General features: G+C 37.9%; 2 protein-coding genes across 2 annotated transcripts in view; both read left to right on the top strand.

Moving 5' to 3' along the window:
• The window catches only part of NEUROD6 (neuronal differentiation 6), a 779,410-nt gene that overhangs the window by 208,195 nt on the left and 551,132 nt on the right, over window positions 1–20,083 (top strand). The gene's annotated exons all lie outside the window — the stretch shown is intronic.
• Window positions 1–20,083, top strand: part of PDE1C (phosphodiesterase 1C) — a 534,574-nt gene that overhangs the window by 389,671 nt on the left and 124,820 nt on the right. The window contains exon 4 of the mRNA XM_050784828.1: window positions 18,792–18,905. Coding sequence (XP_050640785.1) covers window positions 18,792–18,905 — 114 coding nt within the window. The remainder of the gene's footprint in view (window positions 1–18,791; window positions 18,906–20,083) is intronic.

Raw genomic sequence — 20,083 nt, 5'->3', positions numbered from 1 at the left:
AAAAACATGTATGTAAATATATTTCGATTGCCTTCCAAACAGTCTTAGCAGGTTTCTGTGATTACCTGGAGAGGTAGCCATGCTCCCGTTCTGCTGGAGAAAAAGAGGAGGTTGCTGTAAATGTTTAGATGCTTAGCAATAAGCATCAACAAATTTAGAAATATTTCTCTCCTTTAATCCTGATATTAGACTTCTAAATTTTGTCCTAATCAAAGCAAAGCCAAAATAACAGAAGTGTACAAAAATGTAGTTACAAAACTTTCATTTTAATACAGTTTATGACCAGCAGAAATCAGAACCTAAATGTCATACATTAGTGGATTTTATAAATTACGATATGTGTATTTAGAGACAAACTATGCTGTTACTAAAATTATGTTAGAGAAAAACTCTTAATAACAAGGGAAAGTGTTGATAATACACTAAGTGTTAAAACATACTACCAAATAAATTTTGTAGAGAAGTTTAAATCTATCTATGGATACATGATACAATATAATAATTATATAAACATATTTTATGTTAATAGTTGTAATCCCTAGGTGGCACAATTTTATGTGATTTTCTTTTCTTTTTTTTTTTTTTTTTTTTTTTTGAGACGGATCGCTCTGTAGGTGGAGTGCACAGATCTCAGCTCACTGCAAGCTCCGCCTCCCGGGTTCCCGCCATTCTCCTGCCTCAGCCTCCCGAGTAGCTTCGCCCAGCTAATTTTTTGTGTTTTTAGTAGAGACGGGGTTTCGCCGTGTTAGCCAGGATGGTCTCGATCTCCTGACCTTGTGATCCGCCCGTCTCGGCCTCCCAAAGTGCTGGGATTACAGGCTTGAGCCACCGCGCCCGGCCTGTGATTTTATTTTCTAATAGGTATTTTATAAATTTCCCACAATGACCATAGATTCTTTTAAAAATACAAATAAAGCAAAGGTTTTTAAAATTTAAGACAATTTTTGGGAGACTATGAAAGGAATTTCTAATGATAGGTATTTGTGAAATACTTATTTGGATTCTTCTCTTTTAAAATAACATGAATTAAAACTTTATTTGTATCTCACATTTTTAAATATAGTAAAACACACACACACACACACACACACACACACACACATACACACACACACACAAAGAAACCAAACCCTTCTGTTACTTAGGAAATATTAGGAAAAGTATTAAATAAAACCTGAGAAAAAATATATACCAGCATTGTAATTGAGAATGTTCTATGGTGAGTAAATAAATTATTGTTGGTTTTCTGACTATTAGAAAGGAAAGACATACATATTTTAAAAACCCATTGGTTTGTTTGTAGTCTTGAGCAGACGTTCTTCTAACCAAAAGCATGTGAATATAGAAGAATTAATAAGCATTGGAGATTCTATGCTTTATTCAGGAACAATAATCCAAGTATATAACAGGACCTTTGAGATTTGGCAGTCATAATGATACACCCATTTGTCCTTGACATGATGTTAACTGGTCATCAGAGAGTGTCCAGAGAGAGACAGAAAACAAAATTAGAGAAAAGTAGTATTCAGAGACAAAAGGGAGAGATATTTAAAAATATTCTCTCATCATTGTGAGGTAAAAGTGAAGTACATCACATTATCTGATCCTGTTTAATTTATGAGATCATAGGTTCATAATGTAATAATGCCATGAAATTGGAAATGAGAGAAAACCAAAGAAGTGATTGAAATGTTCATAAAATAGAAAAACTGGTTTCAAAAATAGCTGTATGCCATGGTTTGCTATTTTACGTCCATGAATGTATAATCTTACATGTTTTCTGCCCATTACCTTTGTATCTTAATTTGTAATGGACACTTTCCTTGTGTGACAAAAAAAACTGTCTCGTTTTAAATTTACAATAATTATTTCATGTCAAGTTCATTGAATCCATGACTTCCCTGACTGCACCTGCATAACCAGGGAAGTACAGTCCTGTGGCAGCACTCCAGAGCAGCACTCCCCAAATCCCATGCAATAAAACCCTCTAATCCTGGGGGATTTACAAGAAAAATACAAGACCTTGTCAGATCTAGGAGGGAAATGATGTACACAATTGGCTCATCTTGGAGAGTCTAAGCACACATTAATGTAAAAAGCTCTGAGCTGGTGAAGACCAAATAATCTTTGCTTAACTTAATTTAACCTGGATTTCTCAAACATTTGTGCAACAGAAATCTTTTCTCCAGCAATGCATGTTAACATCCTGTGGGCTAGATGTCCTATGGTATACAGTTTAGAAAGCACTTGTCAGGATAATTCAAGCCATAACAAGGTCATGTAATTATTAAGATAATTAAAACCATGACAAGGTAGCTTAGTTATTCCAATTACTTGGCTGAAAGTGTTGTCCCACCCCACAAAGTCAGAATTACCATCAATTGTTATGCCATTTCATACTCTGGCCTGAAGTCAGACCCGGCTTTCTGTACTTTAAAAAATATCCCCAGGAAATTAGAATGCAATGTTGGCTTTGGGAATCATTGTACTGGATTTAGAACAATGCCAATATTATCACCAATATCTTACTTCTTTAAGATACCTTCTTTCTTTTTATCCCATTCTTACCTCTTTATCAGTGCCTGCTGACTGGCTGCTATGGAGGTGAATATATCACAAGAAAGCTAAAGAAAGGTTTCTGGGGAGTATATTCAACAAGGCTAGCTGTCAGTCTTAAGTGGTGGGAATAAATCCTTACCAACTAGATCAAAAGAGCTAGTAGGAGCGAACAGACAGAAGTCCGAGAGTAGGAATCTTTATTTCTGGTAATAAATTCATGTAGTTTGGTGATCTCATGTCCCATGTCTTCCCAGCTTCTGTGCATTTTCTGTACAGGTCCTGTTTCTACCCCCATATTCCTCCTCCCTCTGGTTCTGGGGCAGACACCCTTCACCCTTCCAGCAGGGACCTCCAAACTACAACAGTTATGCCCATCTCTGCTTCCACTATGCCCTTGCCTGCCACTAAAGAGTTGCTGAGTGCTATACATATAGCAGGGCCAGATTTATTCAGATGTGCAGAGAAACTGAGGTTTCTTTACTTCCTATGTTTGACCTGATCTTCTTCATGAGCTCATCCTGCCGGGTGGTGGGGCAGTTTGTGTGTGTGTTTGTGTGTGTGTTTGTGTGCATGTGTGTATGTATGCGAGAGAGAGTATATTAGTCTGTTCTCATGCTGCTAATAAAGATACAGCTGACAGTGGGTAATTTATAAAGGAAAAGAAGTTTAATGGACTCACAGTTCCACATGGCTGGGGAGGCCTCACAATCATGGCAGAAGGCAAAAGAGGAGCCATGTCTTACATGGCAGCAGGCAAGAGGGCATGTGCAGGGGAACTGCTCATGAACATCAGTGTTCATGAGACTTATTCACTGTCAAGAGAACAGCATGGGAAAACCCACCCCCTTGATTCAATTACCTCCCACCGTGTCCCTCCCACAACATGTGGGGATTATGGGAGCTTCAATTCAAGATGAGATTGGGTGGGGACACAGCCACACCATATCAGAGAGACAGAGCAAGAGAGAGAGAGAAAAGAGAGAAACTAATTATAATCCAATTCATGAAACCAACCAGTCTAGCAATTTAAACATTCTTTTTAGGTAACTCACTTTAAAAAAAAAAGTAAATGCTTAGACTTTGAGATTTCTTTGTGGCACTTACTGTTACCCTCGAAGACAGCAGGGTCTTGTAGTGTCCTCTGGTTCCTCTTGACTCCATGGTGATGTCTCTTGTCTGCTTGGTCACCAGAAGTCTTCGTGACATCTCTAGCTAACGTCTGGGACTGCCTTTCTCCCCACCAGCTTGGCCCTGTTCAGCTCCTCCTCACACTATGGATCCAGCTGAGATCTGGCTGTAGCACCTATCTGGTCCCTGACCCTCTGTCCCTCATCCATGGCAGTGCCCCTAATAATCCCTCCAATCAGCACTATCAGCTGCTTCCTGTCCCTCTGCAGGGCACAGGGACCTCTGACATCTTCCTCCTTCCTGCCTAGGAGCTGAAGAAGATGCAGGGGGTCTGAACTGTGTCCTCCCTCTATCTCAGATGCAACTGTTTTTAATCTGATGTAACCATCTTGGGTTTGTGTAAGAGTGTCCCAGGAGTCACCTTGGAGATCATCTATTTACTGAGTCCAAGAAAAGGAAATGGGGTTAAATTCTCCAGCTCTCTGTTCTCTCCTTGCCCTATCTAACAATCTCTTGCCTCAGGACTTTGCTGTAGAACCCTGATGTACTTCATAGATACCACTTTCCTGAGATTCCTCTTTCCACTGCTCCCTGGGGGCTTATTGTGGTGGGAATGGCTGTTGACGGGGGAGATGGGGAAAATATAAATAAAACCATATCCTTCTCTGTCACACATCAATGCATTCAAGTGGTAAAAATCTCTGCACTAGGCGGAACTAGGGTTTTAGGTGACAAAAGTCAAAATGGTAGATCACCCAGGCCACAGGTTTTAGCTTTTCATCTCTGATTCCAATGGAATTTCTTTTCCAGGAAATGTGTGAATGTAGGGGCTGAGAGAGAAGGAAGGAATCTGTACCTGGTCCACAGCAAGTAATAGCAAATAGCCCAGAACCAAAAGTCACACACAGACATGGCTTGGTGCATATGGTTCCTGGAGCCATGTTTGTGATTATGAATTTTAAAGACCAGCCTCAGTTCCAGCAAAGATGGTCATTTTGTTCTATTTACACTGGGGCTGGACCAAGTTCAGCCATTTTTCAGACTTCATGGGAAGACCCATAATTAGGTGTCACAGCTGCTTGAGCTTGCCTTTGGCTCTGCCAGGCTGCGGACAGGGCAGGTGCCCCTCTGCTGTGACCCCAGAGCACGAAGCATCACCTGGTATGGAGAAAAGAAGACTCCCTCTCAAGAAACACTTGATCGATAGCGTAGCTGTGAACACCACCTCCGGAGCTTTAAAAATTCTCATGTACACTTTGAGAGAGTCGGTAGCAAATGTTGAACATTTTATGATTCCCTCATTGTCTCTTTTTACTTCAAGAGAGAATCATTTAAAGGAATTGTGTCTTCCTCTTTCCAGTCCCCAAGCCAGAGTCTAAAGCTCAATAAAGCTCATTGGAAAATAATTCTTCTTTTTACACACAATGATAGAATATATTATGACACCACGTAGGTTCAAATATCATTTAAAACAAATCTTACAGAGTATGTTCCCAGATTTAGGAGGCTTTAAAAATGCTAAACGAGGAAGTCCTGGTACAGTGGAGGCTCATGCTGTTCTTGAGGGACAACCTCCAAAGCGCTAGATAATACTTTTAAAATGAAGAAATTACCACCGTGAACAATGAGGGGTTGTTTGGGGCAAGTGGAGTGCTTTGTCCAGATTGATTCATCCATGTTTGCAGCTATTACTGCTAATTCCTCTGTAAACCAACCCTCCTTGTAAATTGTGATAGAAATAGCTAACGGAGGAGGAATTTTTCTTCTAAATAGCTACGGGAGTTGGTCCTGTATTAGTGTTTACCTAGTGTCGCTACCTGAGTGATATCAAGCTTATGTTTCTAACCACAGAGAAAGCCAGAGCTATTTTAATATAACTAAAAGTGAAAGGAGTCCCATTCTTCATCTACAAAGAAAGGGAGACAGTGCTGGCGAGTGATATGGGACTGCATAAATAAGTATTCCCAACTCTTCTTTTCTTTTTCTATTAAATATAGCACAAAATGAGAAAGCTTTAGGCTTTTGACACATTCAGTTATTAGGATACACTGGAGCAGACCACGAATGAAAATGCATTGCTGGTTCAGATCCCTCCCCTTGCCCCATCCCAAAGCCATTACAAAATGATGTGTAGTTGGAAGGAAATTTTGAATGGTAATCACATTGAATACAAACTTGAAATGTTAGTAATATGCAAATTGTTTCCCTATTGATTGGAAATGACTATATAACAAAACACCATCTCTGTGACCTGTGTTTTCATACCCCAACTTATCTACCCTCACTCCCTCACTCCCTTAGTCTCATGACTAGCTCTAGATTTCATTCTTTTCATTTTTTAGGGACTTAATTCTTATTTGTTTTTTAAATTCACTTTTATTATAGGTTGACAAATGATAATTGTATATATTTATGGGGTATAATGTGATGTTTTAATATATATATACATTGTGGAGTGATTAAATCAGTCTAATTAACATAACAATTACCTCACATACTTATCCTTTTTTATGGTGAGAGCATTTAAAATCTACTCTTTTAGCAATTTTGAAATACATAATATATTATTCCTCACTATAGTCACCGTGCTGTGCAACAGATCACCAGAACTTATTCCTTCTGTGTAACTGGCACTTTGTACCCTTTGATTAACATCTCTCCTTTCCCTGTTCACTCCCTAGAGGACATTATGCTAGATGAAATAAGCCAGACACAGAAAGACAAATACCACATGTTCTCATATTCAGGATCTAAAAAAAAAAAAAAAAAAAATCAAACTTTTAGAAGCAGAACATAGAATAGTGGTACTAGAGGTTGGGTCTGGGTGTGTATATTAATTTCATTCTTTACAACTGCTTTGTGGCCAGCCTGCCATAGTGAAACCAACCTCAAATTGAAACAAACATCTGAGAATGAACTGAAAAAGGAGAGGGAAGATACAAATCGTGCTTCATACCTTAGAGTCCCAGGGGATCACTGCCAGTAGAGGTGTAATTAGTGAGCCTTTAGTAAAGTCACTGGGATTCTTTTTCTCTCACCTTTTTAGTGTGGTGACCATTTGCTAGCATCTGAGTTTCTTCAGTTGATCCTGAGAACCTCCATTTGTCTTTCCTAGGGTTTCCTCAAGGCATGAGTCTGGTTCTCACCAAGCTCCAAACATCACTGGTTAAAGCCCCCACTGGATCCTCTCCAAAGTCATCAGACACAGTTAGTAGCTCACTGGTGAACATTTATCCCTAATTCTCTTACTGCTGCTGAGACCAAGCCGAAGGATCTGGAGGACACTAAGTAGACCACTATTTAAGAACAGAGAAACACTTATAAAACTAGCTGGGGACAGGACAACTATGTCTAGCTTTTTGTCATCAATATTCCATTAAGCTGGATAACTGTGTCTCACTTTTTAAAACTAAATGTTTAATTTTGAGATAATTGTACAGTCACATTATTGTAAGAAATAATACAGAGGAATTCCCATGTACCCTTTACCCATTTTCTTCCAATGGAAACATCTTGAAAAACTACAGGACAATTTCACAACCCAAGATACTGATATTAGCATAATCTACCAATCGTATTCAGATCCCTCCAGTTTTATTGTACTCGTGTGTGTGTGTGTGTGCATGTATGAATTTGGTTCTGTGTAGCATAATTGCATTTGTAGGTTTGTACAACCACTGCCACAGTCAAGGTATAGAATAGTTCACCACTAGTTTCCCTGTGTTGCCCTTCTTACACAGGTCTCCCTCTTCCTCTCCCTTCTCTCCAGTCCCTGTAAACCACGAATCTTGTCCTCCATTTTAAGAATGTTACATGAGTGAAATCATATAGTATACAACGTTTTGGGATTGTCTTTTTTCACTCAACATAATTCCCATGAGAACTGTCTCATTTTTGTCAAAATGCTTGGGAGATTATCTGATAATTAGGATGATTATGTTTCTAGCTTAATAGGATTTTAAAGTTAGAAAGTGTCTTTAATATACAACATTCCATTTAACTCTTTCAAAGGAGTAGAAAGTAAAGGTTTTAAAGGAAAAAACAAGTATTGGTGATAGGATTGCATTTTCTAGGTGTGGCAGAGACTGGCTGGCTCTCCACCAAAACCACCACCTCTTCCTCCTGAGCCTACCACAGGACTATGTTTTCCAGCTTCTCTCGGAAAGACATAGTTATGTGACTATGGCTTCTGGACAATTGGAAGTGACCAGAGGCAATCAGTTCCAGTTCTAGTCTGGTTCATAAAAACCTCCCACACATGTCGTTTTGCATCCCTTTTCCTTCTGTGACAATCTTGGAAACGGAAACCCATGGTGAACTTAGAGGAGCCACAGGGTGGGACAAACAACCCCTATTTAGCTCTCCAGGATTTCTTGACCTTTAGAGTTCTGAGTCACAGGAGGTGTGGGAGCAGCTACTGTGAACCTGGAGGAAGTGGAGTGGAGGGAAACAATAGCGGACTCCAACAGTTCCTTTCCCATCATTTCCTCCCCAGCCTGGTGAGGCTCCTTCCTGTCCCAGACCAAGAAGATGCAGTCCTCACACACACATTCAAAGCAGCAGCCTCAGGTCACCTTAGAGGTTTCTCACAGTTTTCTTTGAAGTTTTTTTCCTGTAATTTTTCTTGAGTTAATCTTAAGAAAGGTACTATGCTAATTCAGCATCTTGTTAGCCATTATTTGAAGGTTTTCAATCTATGAATTAATTTTATTTATTTCTGTTATTATAAAAGAAAAAAGAAGCAGAAATGAGAAAAATGTAACCTCAGGTTTATTTTACCAAGACTTATATTTGTAGTATGGTAGAATCCCTGTGATTTTGCTGGCGGAGGGAGCTTTAGCTCCTCTGGATAATCATACCAGCGTGATGTAATTGAGGTTGAATGAGGAACTAAATTCAGAAAAAGAAAGCGAAGGAGTCACGGGGCTGGGTTGACTATGAAGACATGGAGAGATGTGTCTTGACGTGTCTAGGCATGGGTTGTGACCTTCCTAAATCTTCCTGCAAACTTGCTTCTCTTTTCTGCTCAGCTTCCTTTTCTCATTAGTGCCATTCAAAGATGTTTTTAGTTCTTCTCATTTCTTTGGTCTATTAAGACATGTTGAAGTGGCATGTTTATCAGCAGGGAAAAGTGACAGTGATTCTTTCCATATGAATAGCTGCAAATGAACACTGGCTTCTGGAACTTACCTCTTGGTGGTCTGGCAGGATCTTAACTCCTTCCCTCTCCCCAGTCCCCAGCATGGCCTGGGGTGGATTCTGAATGATGCTCTGGGTTGTCTTTTTCATTCTTTATTATTTCTTCACCCAGAAGAACAAGTGGGTTTTCATAATAACATCCTTTCCCAATAAGGTTTGCTCGCCTACAAACTTTGGAGAGAGAATGTTTGCCTTCACAAAAGATTTTCTTAGTATAATTTGGAATCTTACTCTTAAAACAAAATCTCACTATGTCCTTTTAACAAAATGTGTGAGTTGATTGGCAATAAAAACAGGGGATAAACTGATTTTTAAGAAACAGTTATTTATAAGGCCAAGAATGACTGTGAGAGAGCTCCTTTCTAAAGTACTGCATGTGATTAGAAGTGCAAAGGAATGAAGTCAATATTATTACTCAAAATGGATTAAAACTTTAACCCTCAGTCATAATACCTTCTAGAATACCATAAGAATAGAAGGCTTCTCTTGGACCTGTCAGTGCATTTTGCCTGGTGTTCCCATGCAGTGAGCTGACACAATCACTTTGGACACACAGTTGCCCACATACTCTCACACCCACAAACATACATCCCCAAAGGAGATTCACTCTGTGGAGAAGAACTAGGAGGAGGCTAAGCATGCAGGGCTTCTCTGTGACATAGCTTTATGAAAACCAAAAGAATGGAAATATTCATCAGAAAATCCATGGCAACCGAGAGAGTATGCAGTGATACCCTTGACTGGGTGTCCAAAGAATGGGTCCCTGCATATGGAATGGAACAATCACATGTAGAATAGGACAGTTCAAAAACAACTTACATTGCCTGTTTTCTTTTTTCTTTCTTTCCTTTTTTTGTAGCATATTTTCTTGTCCACTTATGTTGTGCTTATATTAATATAAAATATGTTTGCACATCCTCAAACATACCAGCTGGATGTTGAGAGGAAGAGATTGGAATAGTGAAGTGGTAGAGGGACACAGGACCAGAATTAAATGCTTTATAATAAGTCTTGATATGTGGAATAGTAACAATAGTTTTGTTGTTTTACCACATCAACTATATTTCATTCTTCACATTTCTAGTAAGTTTTAGAATCAGGTTCCACCAAATGACTTGTGGTGAATTTGTTTGTGATTGAATCTACAGATGAATTTAGGGAGAATTCATACTTCTAAATGTTGAGTGTTACAATTTATGAACATGGATTCTTCCATTATTTAGGTCATTTAAACTTCTCTCAATAATATCTTACCATTTTCCATGTAGATGACTTTTATATATTTTGTAAGATTTATTTCTAGAAACTGTTTTATTTTGATATTTATGTGGATGGTACCATTTTCTAATTGTTTATTGCTGTTTATCAAGTGGCGTTGCTAAATTCACCTCTTAATTAGAATAACGTATTTGCTGCTTTTTAAAGATATTATTTTTTTCCAGTCCTATGTCTATTATTTCTTCTTTTTTTGTTGAACTGGTGAAGACTTCCCATACAATATTCAGTAGAAGTAGTCATAACAGGCATCCTCATGTTATTCGCTAGCTCAACAGGAAAGATTTCCCATTATATATGACGTTTGCTCTAGCTTTTGTGTTAAAGACCCAATATTAGATTTAGGATATTCACTTTTATTCCTTCTTTGCTAAGATGGTTGTCATGAATAGGTATTTTCTCAAATGCTTTTTCTGACTGTTATGATTACCAAAGGTTTTTTCCTGTTAAAATAGGGGATTACATTTATTTACAGATTTTAAATGTCAAACCAACCTTGCATTTCTGCAAATTTGTTTGTTTTTTCTTATTCATTTTATTTATCACTAAATTTAATTTGTTAAAATTTTCCTTAGGGTTTTTGTATCTATGTTCATGAGAGATACTGGCCTATAATTCTTTACTTATAAGACCCTCGTTTGGTTTTAGAATCGAGTGTGCTGGCCTCATAAAAGGAGTTGGAAAGTGTTTCCTCTTTTGCTATTTTGTAGAAGACTGTGTTATTTCCTCTTTGAATATTTAGATGAATTCACTGAAAACGTGATTTAAGTCTGTAGTTTTCTTTGTGGGAAAATACTAAACTATGCATTCAGTTTTTAAAATTTTAGTTTTATTTTTCTTTTACTGTCAATCTCATGTGTATATGCTACATTCAATTATTCTGATACAGAATTATTAATAGTTTACCTTTTTCTTATGTCAATTTTGGTAAATTAAGATTTATGGAATTTTAAAATTTCATCTAAATTTTTAAATGTATCTTCAGAAAGGTATTTATGATATCCTTTTACCTTTCTAAATGTCCACAGAATCTGTAGTAATAATCTCTTTTTATTCTTGATATTGGTTATTTATACCATTTCTCTTTTTTCTTGGTCAATCTTGCTTGACCTATCAATTTTATTAAGCATTTCAAAGACCCAGGTTTTCGCTTTGCTAATTATTTCTGCTGTGAGTTTGTTTCTACTTAAGTTTTGTTTTTGTTTATTTTTTACTATTGTCTACTGGCTTTGGATTAACTTGCTCTTCTAACTTCTTGAGGTGCATAATGAGATCACTTATTTTTAGACTTCTCCTATTCCTTTTTTTTTTTTTTTTTTTTTTTTTTGAGGCCGAGTCTTGCTCTGTCACCCAGGCTGGAGTGCAGTGGAGCGATTTTGGCTCACGGCAAGCTCTGCCTCCCAGGTTCACATCATTCTCCTGCCTCAGCCTCCTGAGTGGCTGGGACTACAGGTGCCCGCCACCACACCTGGCTAATTTTTTTTTGTATTTTTAGTAGAGACAGGGTTTCACCGTGTTAACCAGGATGGTCTCAATCTCCTGACCTCGTGATCTACCTGCCTTGGCCTCCCAAAGTGCTGGGATTACAGGCTAGACTTCTCCTTTTCTAATATATTTATTTAAAGCTGCACATTTTCCTCTAAACACTGCTTTACCTGCATACTACAAGGTTGTATGTTATTGTTCGGTTAGAATTATTTTGTGATTTAACCTTTGACCTATGGGTTATTTAGAAATATATTGCTAAATTTCCATACACTTGAAATATTTCTATTCATTTTTTGTTTTGGATTCTAATCAATAAAAAAATTGTGTTTCATTGTTGTCACAGAACATTATCTGTCTGAGTTCAATTACTTGAAATTTATTGAGAGTCCCTGTGACCCAGCACATGGTCAGTTTTGATTACTGTTACATGTACACTTGAAAAGAATGGTGTGTTCTGCAGCAATTGAGTGTAGTGTCCAGTCCATGCCAACTAGGTCAATTTTGTTCATGACATTATTCAAAATCTTCTATAACATTACTAATTTTTTTTATTAGTTAACAAGTTATGTAGTGAGGCATATACAATGCAGAAACATAGGTATGCACCTAGGTACCAATTATTTTTCTTAAGTGAAAAAGTGAAACTGGAGTCCAGTAATTTATTTCAATTCATTTGTGCATCTGCTTTAAGCAGGTGTAATTAGAAACTGTAGAAGTAAAATTCTCTTTTATTTATAGCATTAACAAAAGGTAAAAGCTAAATATGTAGGCTATTCTTGTCAGTCATAATTTTTGTTGGCACTGTTCTTGTTTTTGGTTTGGTGCTCACTCACTGAGGAAACCGCATGCCCCCAGAACAAGTTCTTTCCCAGAAATTCTTAAACGCAACCATCCGTACTACCACCAAACTCATGCAGCACTCAATCAAATTTCCATCACGTGAGAGAGAATATTCACACTGTGCTGTTCAGAGTATCAGACAAGCCTGATGACAATGAAAACAGAATTTTCCAACTTACTCACTACTTGTGCTCCTGTACTCAGCTGCTAGATTGATATTTCTAAAATGCCAATCTCATCATTCTATTCCTCCATTTAAACATTCTCCAGGGGTTCCCCATTATCTCCAAGATAAAATTATATTTCTTTAGCTTGGGATTCTAAGTCTACTGTGGTGTAGCTCCTACCTTCTGTTTTATCTTTTTACATGCCTCTGAGTTCCATACAGACATGGGAGTCTCTGAATAGATCACTGCCTTCAGTCTGCTCTCTCTATGCAGAGTCTGCCGTTTCCCTATCCCATCCTGTGTGCCTGACTGACCCCTACGTGGCCTTCAAGATGGCTTTGATCAGGTCCACTGGGGAGGGCTTTGTTATTTGAATATTCCTCTCCTCTGTGCTTTCTTAGCCCCCATCACACCTCTGCCGTTTCACTTACAGTACTGCATTGTGGGTGCTGGTTAGCTTTCTGTCTTCCCTACCTGAGAGAGAGCACTGCATTTCCCCACTTTGTATTCCTAGAGCCTATCTCTCTCAGTGCCTGCACACAGAAGACACCCAGTGTTGAATGTTTTTCAAGTGCAGCCATCTTAATCAGCTGTCATTAATTATAGAAACAAACAAATGGCCAGAAAAATGCTTGGATGACATCATCAGATGGCATTAAAGCATGAGACTAAAAGTCATGTTGGGGCATCCCATTCGGAAGAGTTGTTTTAAGTTATTTTCTATGGCATTTAGGGAAGTGGCAGAGGACAGGAGTGACGTGGAGGAGGCAGGTGTGTGAAAAGGACACAGAGATGAGTATGCCTTATGAATACATGGGTGTGATGAACTGAAATGAAGTTTTTTTTTTTTTTTAAATTCAAATGAGATTTTAGGGCTCGTGATTCACTGGGACATGTACAGAAAGTACTGTAAAAGATCCAGTTCTCATATCGTTTCAAACAAAACAAAGCCTTTCTGAGACAGCAGTACTTGTTGGCCACACTGGCATTTTAGGAGCTGCCTACCCCTCCTCAGAGGGAATAACCTTGGACAGAATAGACAAACATGAGACAGTATGTTTCCATAGCTTCTGTTTACAGTTCATTTTTGCCTGTGCAAAGTGAATGAAATTCTAGCAGGGTCTAGTGCTCAACAAATGTGTACGTTTTCAAGGCATAAGGTCGTAGGGCTTTCTGTGACCTCACTGGGGTGGGGAGTAGTGCCTAGTCCAGTGTAAGGCAGTTTTCTAAGTTATAAAGTTGAACCAATACGTTGCTTCTTAATGAAGTTCACCGCATTGGTCCTAGGAATTATCTTTGTGGGAAAAAAAAGAATACCTTTCCTCCCTAACATCCTTTTAAATTCCAAAATACAGTGCTCTGGCCTTTCCTCACATAGTTTCCCTCTTCCAACACCTTTATGCATCCCACATGTTGATTGGTGTGGGGTCAGGGGAAGTCAGCATCCAGGGCTTGCTCTGGATCTGAGGGCACAGGGAACTGAAGATATGCAGTATCTCATCATATGCCTTGCAGCTAAGAAGCATACAGAAAGCAAAGAGCTTACGCCAAGAAATGCAAGAGTCATGAAAAGATGCAATGGCTCATCCACAATGAAATTGCACACTGTCTTAACTGAAAGGCATCTTGCCAAAGTTGGAAGGCATAAGCACTTCCTAAAATGGTGTTGCACTTCTATACTGGAACTATTATCTGGCAGCCACAGTAACAGAAATGGATGGAGGGCTGGAAACTATGAACATTCTCTCAGAAGAGAAACCTTATTATTATTATTATTATTATTATTTGTATATTTTCCTATTTCTTTATCTTCCTTCCTTGTGAATTTATTTCGAATGCTCATGAAATAAATTCCCCTTAGGTGCCCAGGCCAAAAATTCCCCTGGGTAGTATTAAAACACCAGATATCCATCTTTCCCAAAATATAGGCTACAGCATACCATGGGGCCTGGCCCCTGAGGACGTTCACCTTTTAGATGGAATGGATTCACATGAAAAGCGTCTAGACAACTTTACTAGGAAAACAAAGGAGAGCAGCTGAGCTCTCCAGTCTCAGCTAGTCTTTTCCAATTGAACAAAAATTTTTTATGACATGGGTAGGAAAGATCCTGGCTAATTTTCAGACAACCCTTCTTAAGATAGATTAAGATCTAGGGAATATCTTCACTATGAAGACAAATGGAGAGGGGTCCTTATTCTCAGGAACTTTTGAAACTACTAATTGGCCAGTGATAAAAGAGCTAGTTTGAAACTCTTTTGCCCAAAGAATAGCCATTTCACCAAGAGGTAGGTAGGTTATGGCAGGGCAGGGCCGGATATCCCAAATGGAAAGGATAAAGAGGTAGAGAAAAGTGGGCTGAGGGGCCGATGGAGCATAAGCACCTGAATGCTATGCTAAAGCTCAACAGAATTTGAAAGGGGCATCTGGAATTGCTAGGGTTTATGTGGCAGCTACATAAAGCAGAAAATTGGCAGCTGCAGCTTGTATCTGACATGGGTGACACCCAAACAGGAGATGGGTATATACAAAACTGGTCACCACTTAACTTCTTTTTAGCAGTAAGTTATTGTCTTTCTATTGTCATGTTTTGTTTCTTTTTAAAGAAACTTTTCATTATATTGATTTGGGCTTTTACCTTTATTTCGCAGGTCTGTGTTTTTTTGAATTGTATTGAACACGCAGCAGATGCTTCCTAAAATTCACTTCTGTTTCTGTTAGTGATTTTCTTTTTCAAAAGTGAGTCGTTTTGCATTTTGAATGCTGTGTTCTCTTCTGTCTTTATTGCTGTATCTCTTCATGAATGTTTTCTTCTGTTTCATCATCCTTGAGTAAAGAAAGGTGAATGTCAGCTGGGTGTTCTTCCATAAACAGAGTGACGGGTTGTATTCTAGGTTCCCTCACTGTCTGCCAGGAAGTTGATTGAATCTTCTGCTCGTCTCATAGGCTGGAAAGACGGGGTTACATGTAAATTTCTAGTGTCCCCCACGCATCCAAAAGGTGCATTATTTCTGTGTCATTTCCTCTCTGGATCTGTTGAAACCACTTGGCTAGGGTTTTGCTTTCTATTTACAGCTTCCTGTTGGGTCAGAACTTCACACTGAATGCATAAATATGACTGCCCAAAGTCTGCCTGGCACCACTGGTGACTACATCAAGGAGAAACCTCTGAATGGCTGATTTTCTGCTAATTGTGGCACAAAGCCTGGGTCTCTCTAGTGGAGCTGATTTCAGTGCTACTCATTGGAACAGCTAAGTGAGATTCTGAGTGAAGCTTTCCCTGAAGGCCCCACTCCTGCTCTGGCCTGGGGTCCCAGCCCGTTGATCACAAGGTGATATGAGGCCCTTCATGACTTGATTCTCTCAATACTGTGCTTTCTCAGGAGTGGGAATTGTTATAAAGTAGTGGCTATACATCCGTAGTCCATATAATGTCCTTAATAATTCCAATTATTTTTCAACTGATGAGAATTAGCTTTTAGTTTGTAAAAGTGGGAGAGGAAGTGTTTGTATGAGAAATAGGAGATTGTCCTAGTAAAAGGAGACGTGTCAGCTCATTTTCACGTTTAGTTGTCCTTGTATTATTAGCATTTTATTTTATCTTCCTCTTCTTGCCAGAATCTTTTTAAATTACTTGTCCATTTGGTAAAGTTTGAGTTAGTTAAATCTAGGTCATGAATCAACAATCCATTTAACTGGAGACTCACGAATCCACTCCCTTGGAAGACCACTGTCCTAGAGTATGCCTTAAAGTTTTTGTTTTGTTTTCTGGAAAGGGTATGAATGATAAATTTTGAAGTTGTTGACAACTGAGAATACCTTTGTTGGCTTCTTATGTACTTGGTAACTCTGTAGATATAGATATAAATGTCTTGAATTTTCCCATATTATTCTCAAAAATTTGTACTGTTATTAAATTGCTTTTTGATGTTTGACACGATAGAAGTAGATGGCCAGGACAATTTTTTGTTACTTTGTAAGTATTATGTTTAATTTTCTCAAAGATTTTCAGGTTCATTTCTTTATTCTTTGAAATTAAAAATTACAGTAGCATACATTTGATGTTTTCATTTACTTTTAAAAAATTGTATTTGATCCCTTTTCATCTGCTTATACAGATTTTACTTTAGCCTAGGAAAACTTACTCAGTTTAAAAGCTGCTTCTGTTGTTTATTTCCTATGAAAGTTCTATTATGGGTAGATAGGGTCTTCTGGCTTTTACTTCTATTACTCTTATAATCTTTCTCATCATTTTCTTTGTTTTTGTTGTTTCCTCTTAGGTTCTAGAGTTGAGATGGGTTCTACTAGAAATTCATGTCAGTTCCTGGTAGAACCTGTAAATCCCAAATGAAGAGAGGCATTTTTAAGAAGTTTAATTTTACTATCATTTTTGAGAGTAAACTTTAAAAAGTTGAATTTTACTCTCATTTTGTCGTTTGAAAGTCCAAACAGCCTAGGGGGTAGCTGGGCACCTTGAGGTGAGAGTCAGAACTGGAGGCAGACTTAGCCAGGAATGTGTTTTGCTAAAGAGCTTCCAATCCTTATTTGGAACAGCAGTCAGGGCTCCCTGCTGCCATCTCCCCATTCTTTGGCAGGCTGCTTATCCCTTCTGTGTGAGTGACTGGCAATCCCTTCCCTGCCAACTCCCTGTCCCATGCTGCCTCTGAAATTCAGAACTCTTTCCAGTGCTGCTAATGGCATTCCCAAGGCTGACCTTCCCCTTCAAGGCTGCAGGGGCCTCGGGGGATTTCCTTTGCATATTTCCCTTTGATATATTGGAGATTCATAATTCAGGTAGAGACAACCTGAATCTAATCTTATTTGTATTTTATATCATTGAACTTCCTGGACTTTTTTTTTTAAGGTTGACCCCCTTGCCTACTTTTTAAGATTGATCCAAGATTTTTTCTCATTCTTTACTGTGGGTCATTTTCATGAAGATTAGGAAGGGAGTAGTTTATACCTTGCCGTGAAGACAACCTATCTGAGGATATTTTGATGTCAGGAAGGTGAGAACAGATTGCGTATACCAATGGGAAATGGAGATTTGACAATAATTTTAAATATCTTGCTAGAATTTTTCTCATTTGGTTGTCTGTAGTGATCAAAGTCATTGAATAATGACAGTAGTTGTAACAATTGCCTTTTCAAAGGACAACCATGAGTCACATACTGTATATCAATTTCATTTAATCTTTAGGTCAACTTTAGAAATTTTGTACTTTGCTCTTCATTAAGATAACACTCAAAGATGTTACATAACTTACCTAGGGTTGCACAGCTAATAAGTTATGAAGTGAATTTCAAACCCCAGTTTGTCTTCAAAGTCTCTACTATTTTCATTGCTGGTTGTCAAACAGCCTGAAGAGTTGCCCAATCTCCAAATCTCTGTGGTATTTACAGTATTCTCAGTTACTGCATGTTGATCATCTGTAGTCATTTTATTGTTCTTATGAATACTAAGTCCTTCTCTGTGCAGATAATGTTCATATAAATAACAGAAAAACATGTTTTATTGCTTCTCTTGTGTAGTCTGGAGTTCCTCGGTTTAAAATCCATCCTCATATCTCCTTTTTTTTTAAAAAATTAGGGTATTTATCTCCTCTCAGAGTGATTTTTTCCATCCAGTGAAACAATTTGCTTTCATCTATTCCTTATGTAGCCTTTTTGTGATTCTCAGTGGTTTAAATCTTTTCATCTGTCTTGGGACATGCCTGGGTCATGGGGCTGCCATTATCTGGGGCCACTGCTGAACCAAGTGCCTTCAGCAGAGCAGAATCTCAAGAGGTATTTGGTGATTTCGCTGCTGGTCAGGCTTTACTATGTCCACATAGAACAAAAAAGATGAAAATTTGAGAAAAACAAAATCATTGATAATTTAGGACTCATAAAGATAAAAGCTAGCTAGAAAGTATGGTCAGTGCCTGGTTGGAGAGAAATTTTTTCTTCTTACTTCACAATGGCAAAAATGTATACATTTATTTTATTACTTGCTCATTTGGTACCATAATTATTTTCCTTTCAGATGTATCAGAATAAGTGAGAATATTCGATGACTGTAAAATATATCACCATAGTTGTAGGATTATTCTTTTTTTCCTCTATTCTAATGAAATTGTATCTTTTTATTTTTCTAGATTACGGTCTTTGGTCAAACAATTAGAGAGAGGGGAAGCTTCAGTGGTAGATCTTAAGAAGAATTTGGAATATGCAGCCACAGTGCTTGAATCTGTGTATATTGATGAAACAAGGTAAGCTAAAAATGACAAAAGAGATTAGTATAGTGATGGTAAATTTTCTCTTACATGGCTTTTCTGACATTGTCCCCCATGCCAGGAATGGGGTGACATTCAAATTACTCATCTTGGAGTTTTAGTTTCCACAAACAAAGGGGATAGATTTGGACAAGTCACTTACTCTCTGTACTTCCTTATCTATAAAAGGAGCTAATAGAACATATCTCATATGACTGTCATGACAAGGAAGTGAGATCATGAAAGAGGAGAAAAACTAATTGTTAAAAATCTGCTAAGATTTTACAAATCAGATGTGGAGCTCCATTGTAATTATTGCATGTTGTTAGTGTCAGTCTAAAAATTGTGTTTATGTTCTAATTCATAATGTCCACTAGTAAATGGAGGCTCCTGAAGTGATCGAGAAGCATGTGTTCTCTTATGCACCCAGCATTCCCTCTTCAGTCTTATGTGTGTAGCTGATTTACTTAGCAGGCTTATTGCACTTGAATTATCTAAATGTATTAAAGCAATTTCAGTTACTACATATGTTTGCAAGTTACAAAATTGCTTTTCTTTTGAAAAATGTTGCAATGTTGAATATGAAAGGTGGTTTGTTTTTTTTTTCTAATTCAGACAGGCTTCTCTGTCAGTATTTGTAATGTCTTACTTTTCTTTGCCAAATTCCAATCTGAAAGTATTTCACAGCAGTCTAAGATTTGTACGGTTTCTATCATTATTATTATTATTTTGGTGACACACTTGGTTTCTAATTTAAGGAAATTCGATATCACAGCTTTTTTCCAAATGTTGTATTTCCTCCGCTTACCCCCACCCCAATTGGTAAGTCTAAAGGAAAAAAAAAAATTCAAACACCTTTACGCTGGCAGCAACTTTTACTGCTAATTTGTAGTTGGGTTTACTATAAATATGCAATGCTATTTTAGGTTTTATTTTAACATTGCTCTTTGTGTTCCGTTCTAGTGGTCTGACCTATGTTCAAGTTTGAAAAATCAGCGAAACACAGCTGTGACATGATTCAGTCATTGTGCAAAAATAAAGAACTGCATTATTTTGAAAATTTTGCTTGAATTTAGACATTTAAATTTTGGTAGCAACCTATCAAACTAGAAAGAATATTAATTGTCATCACTTAGGATCACTTCTTCAGAGGACAGGGTTGCTGTGATTTGGTA

This window comes from Macaca thibetana, chromosome 3, assembly GCF_024542745.1.
Source record: "Macaca thibetana thibetana isolate TM-01 chromosome 3, ASM2454274v1, whole genome shotgun sequence".
Taxonomy (NCBI): Eukaryota; Metazoa; Chordata; class Mammalia; order Primates; family Cercopithecidae; genus Macaca; species Macaca thibetana.
The sequence above is the reverse complement of the archived record's forward strand: the minus strand, read 5'-3'. Positions and strand labels throughout refer to the sequence as shown.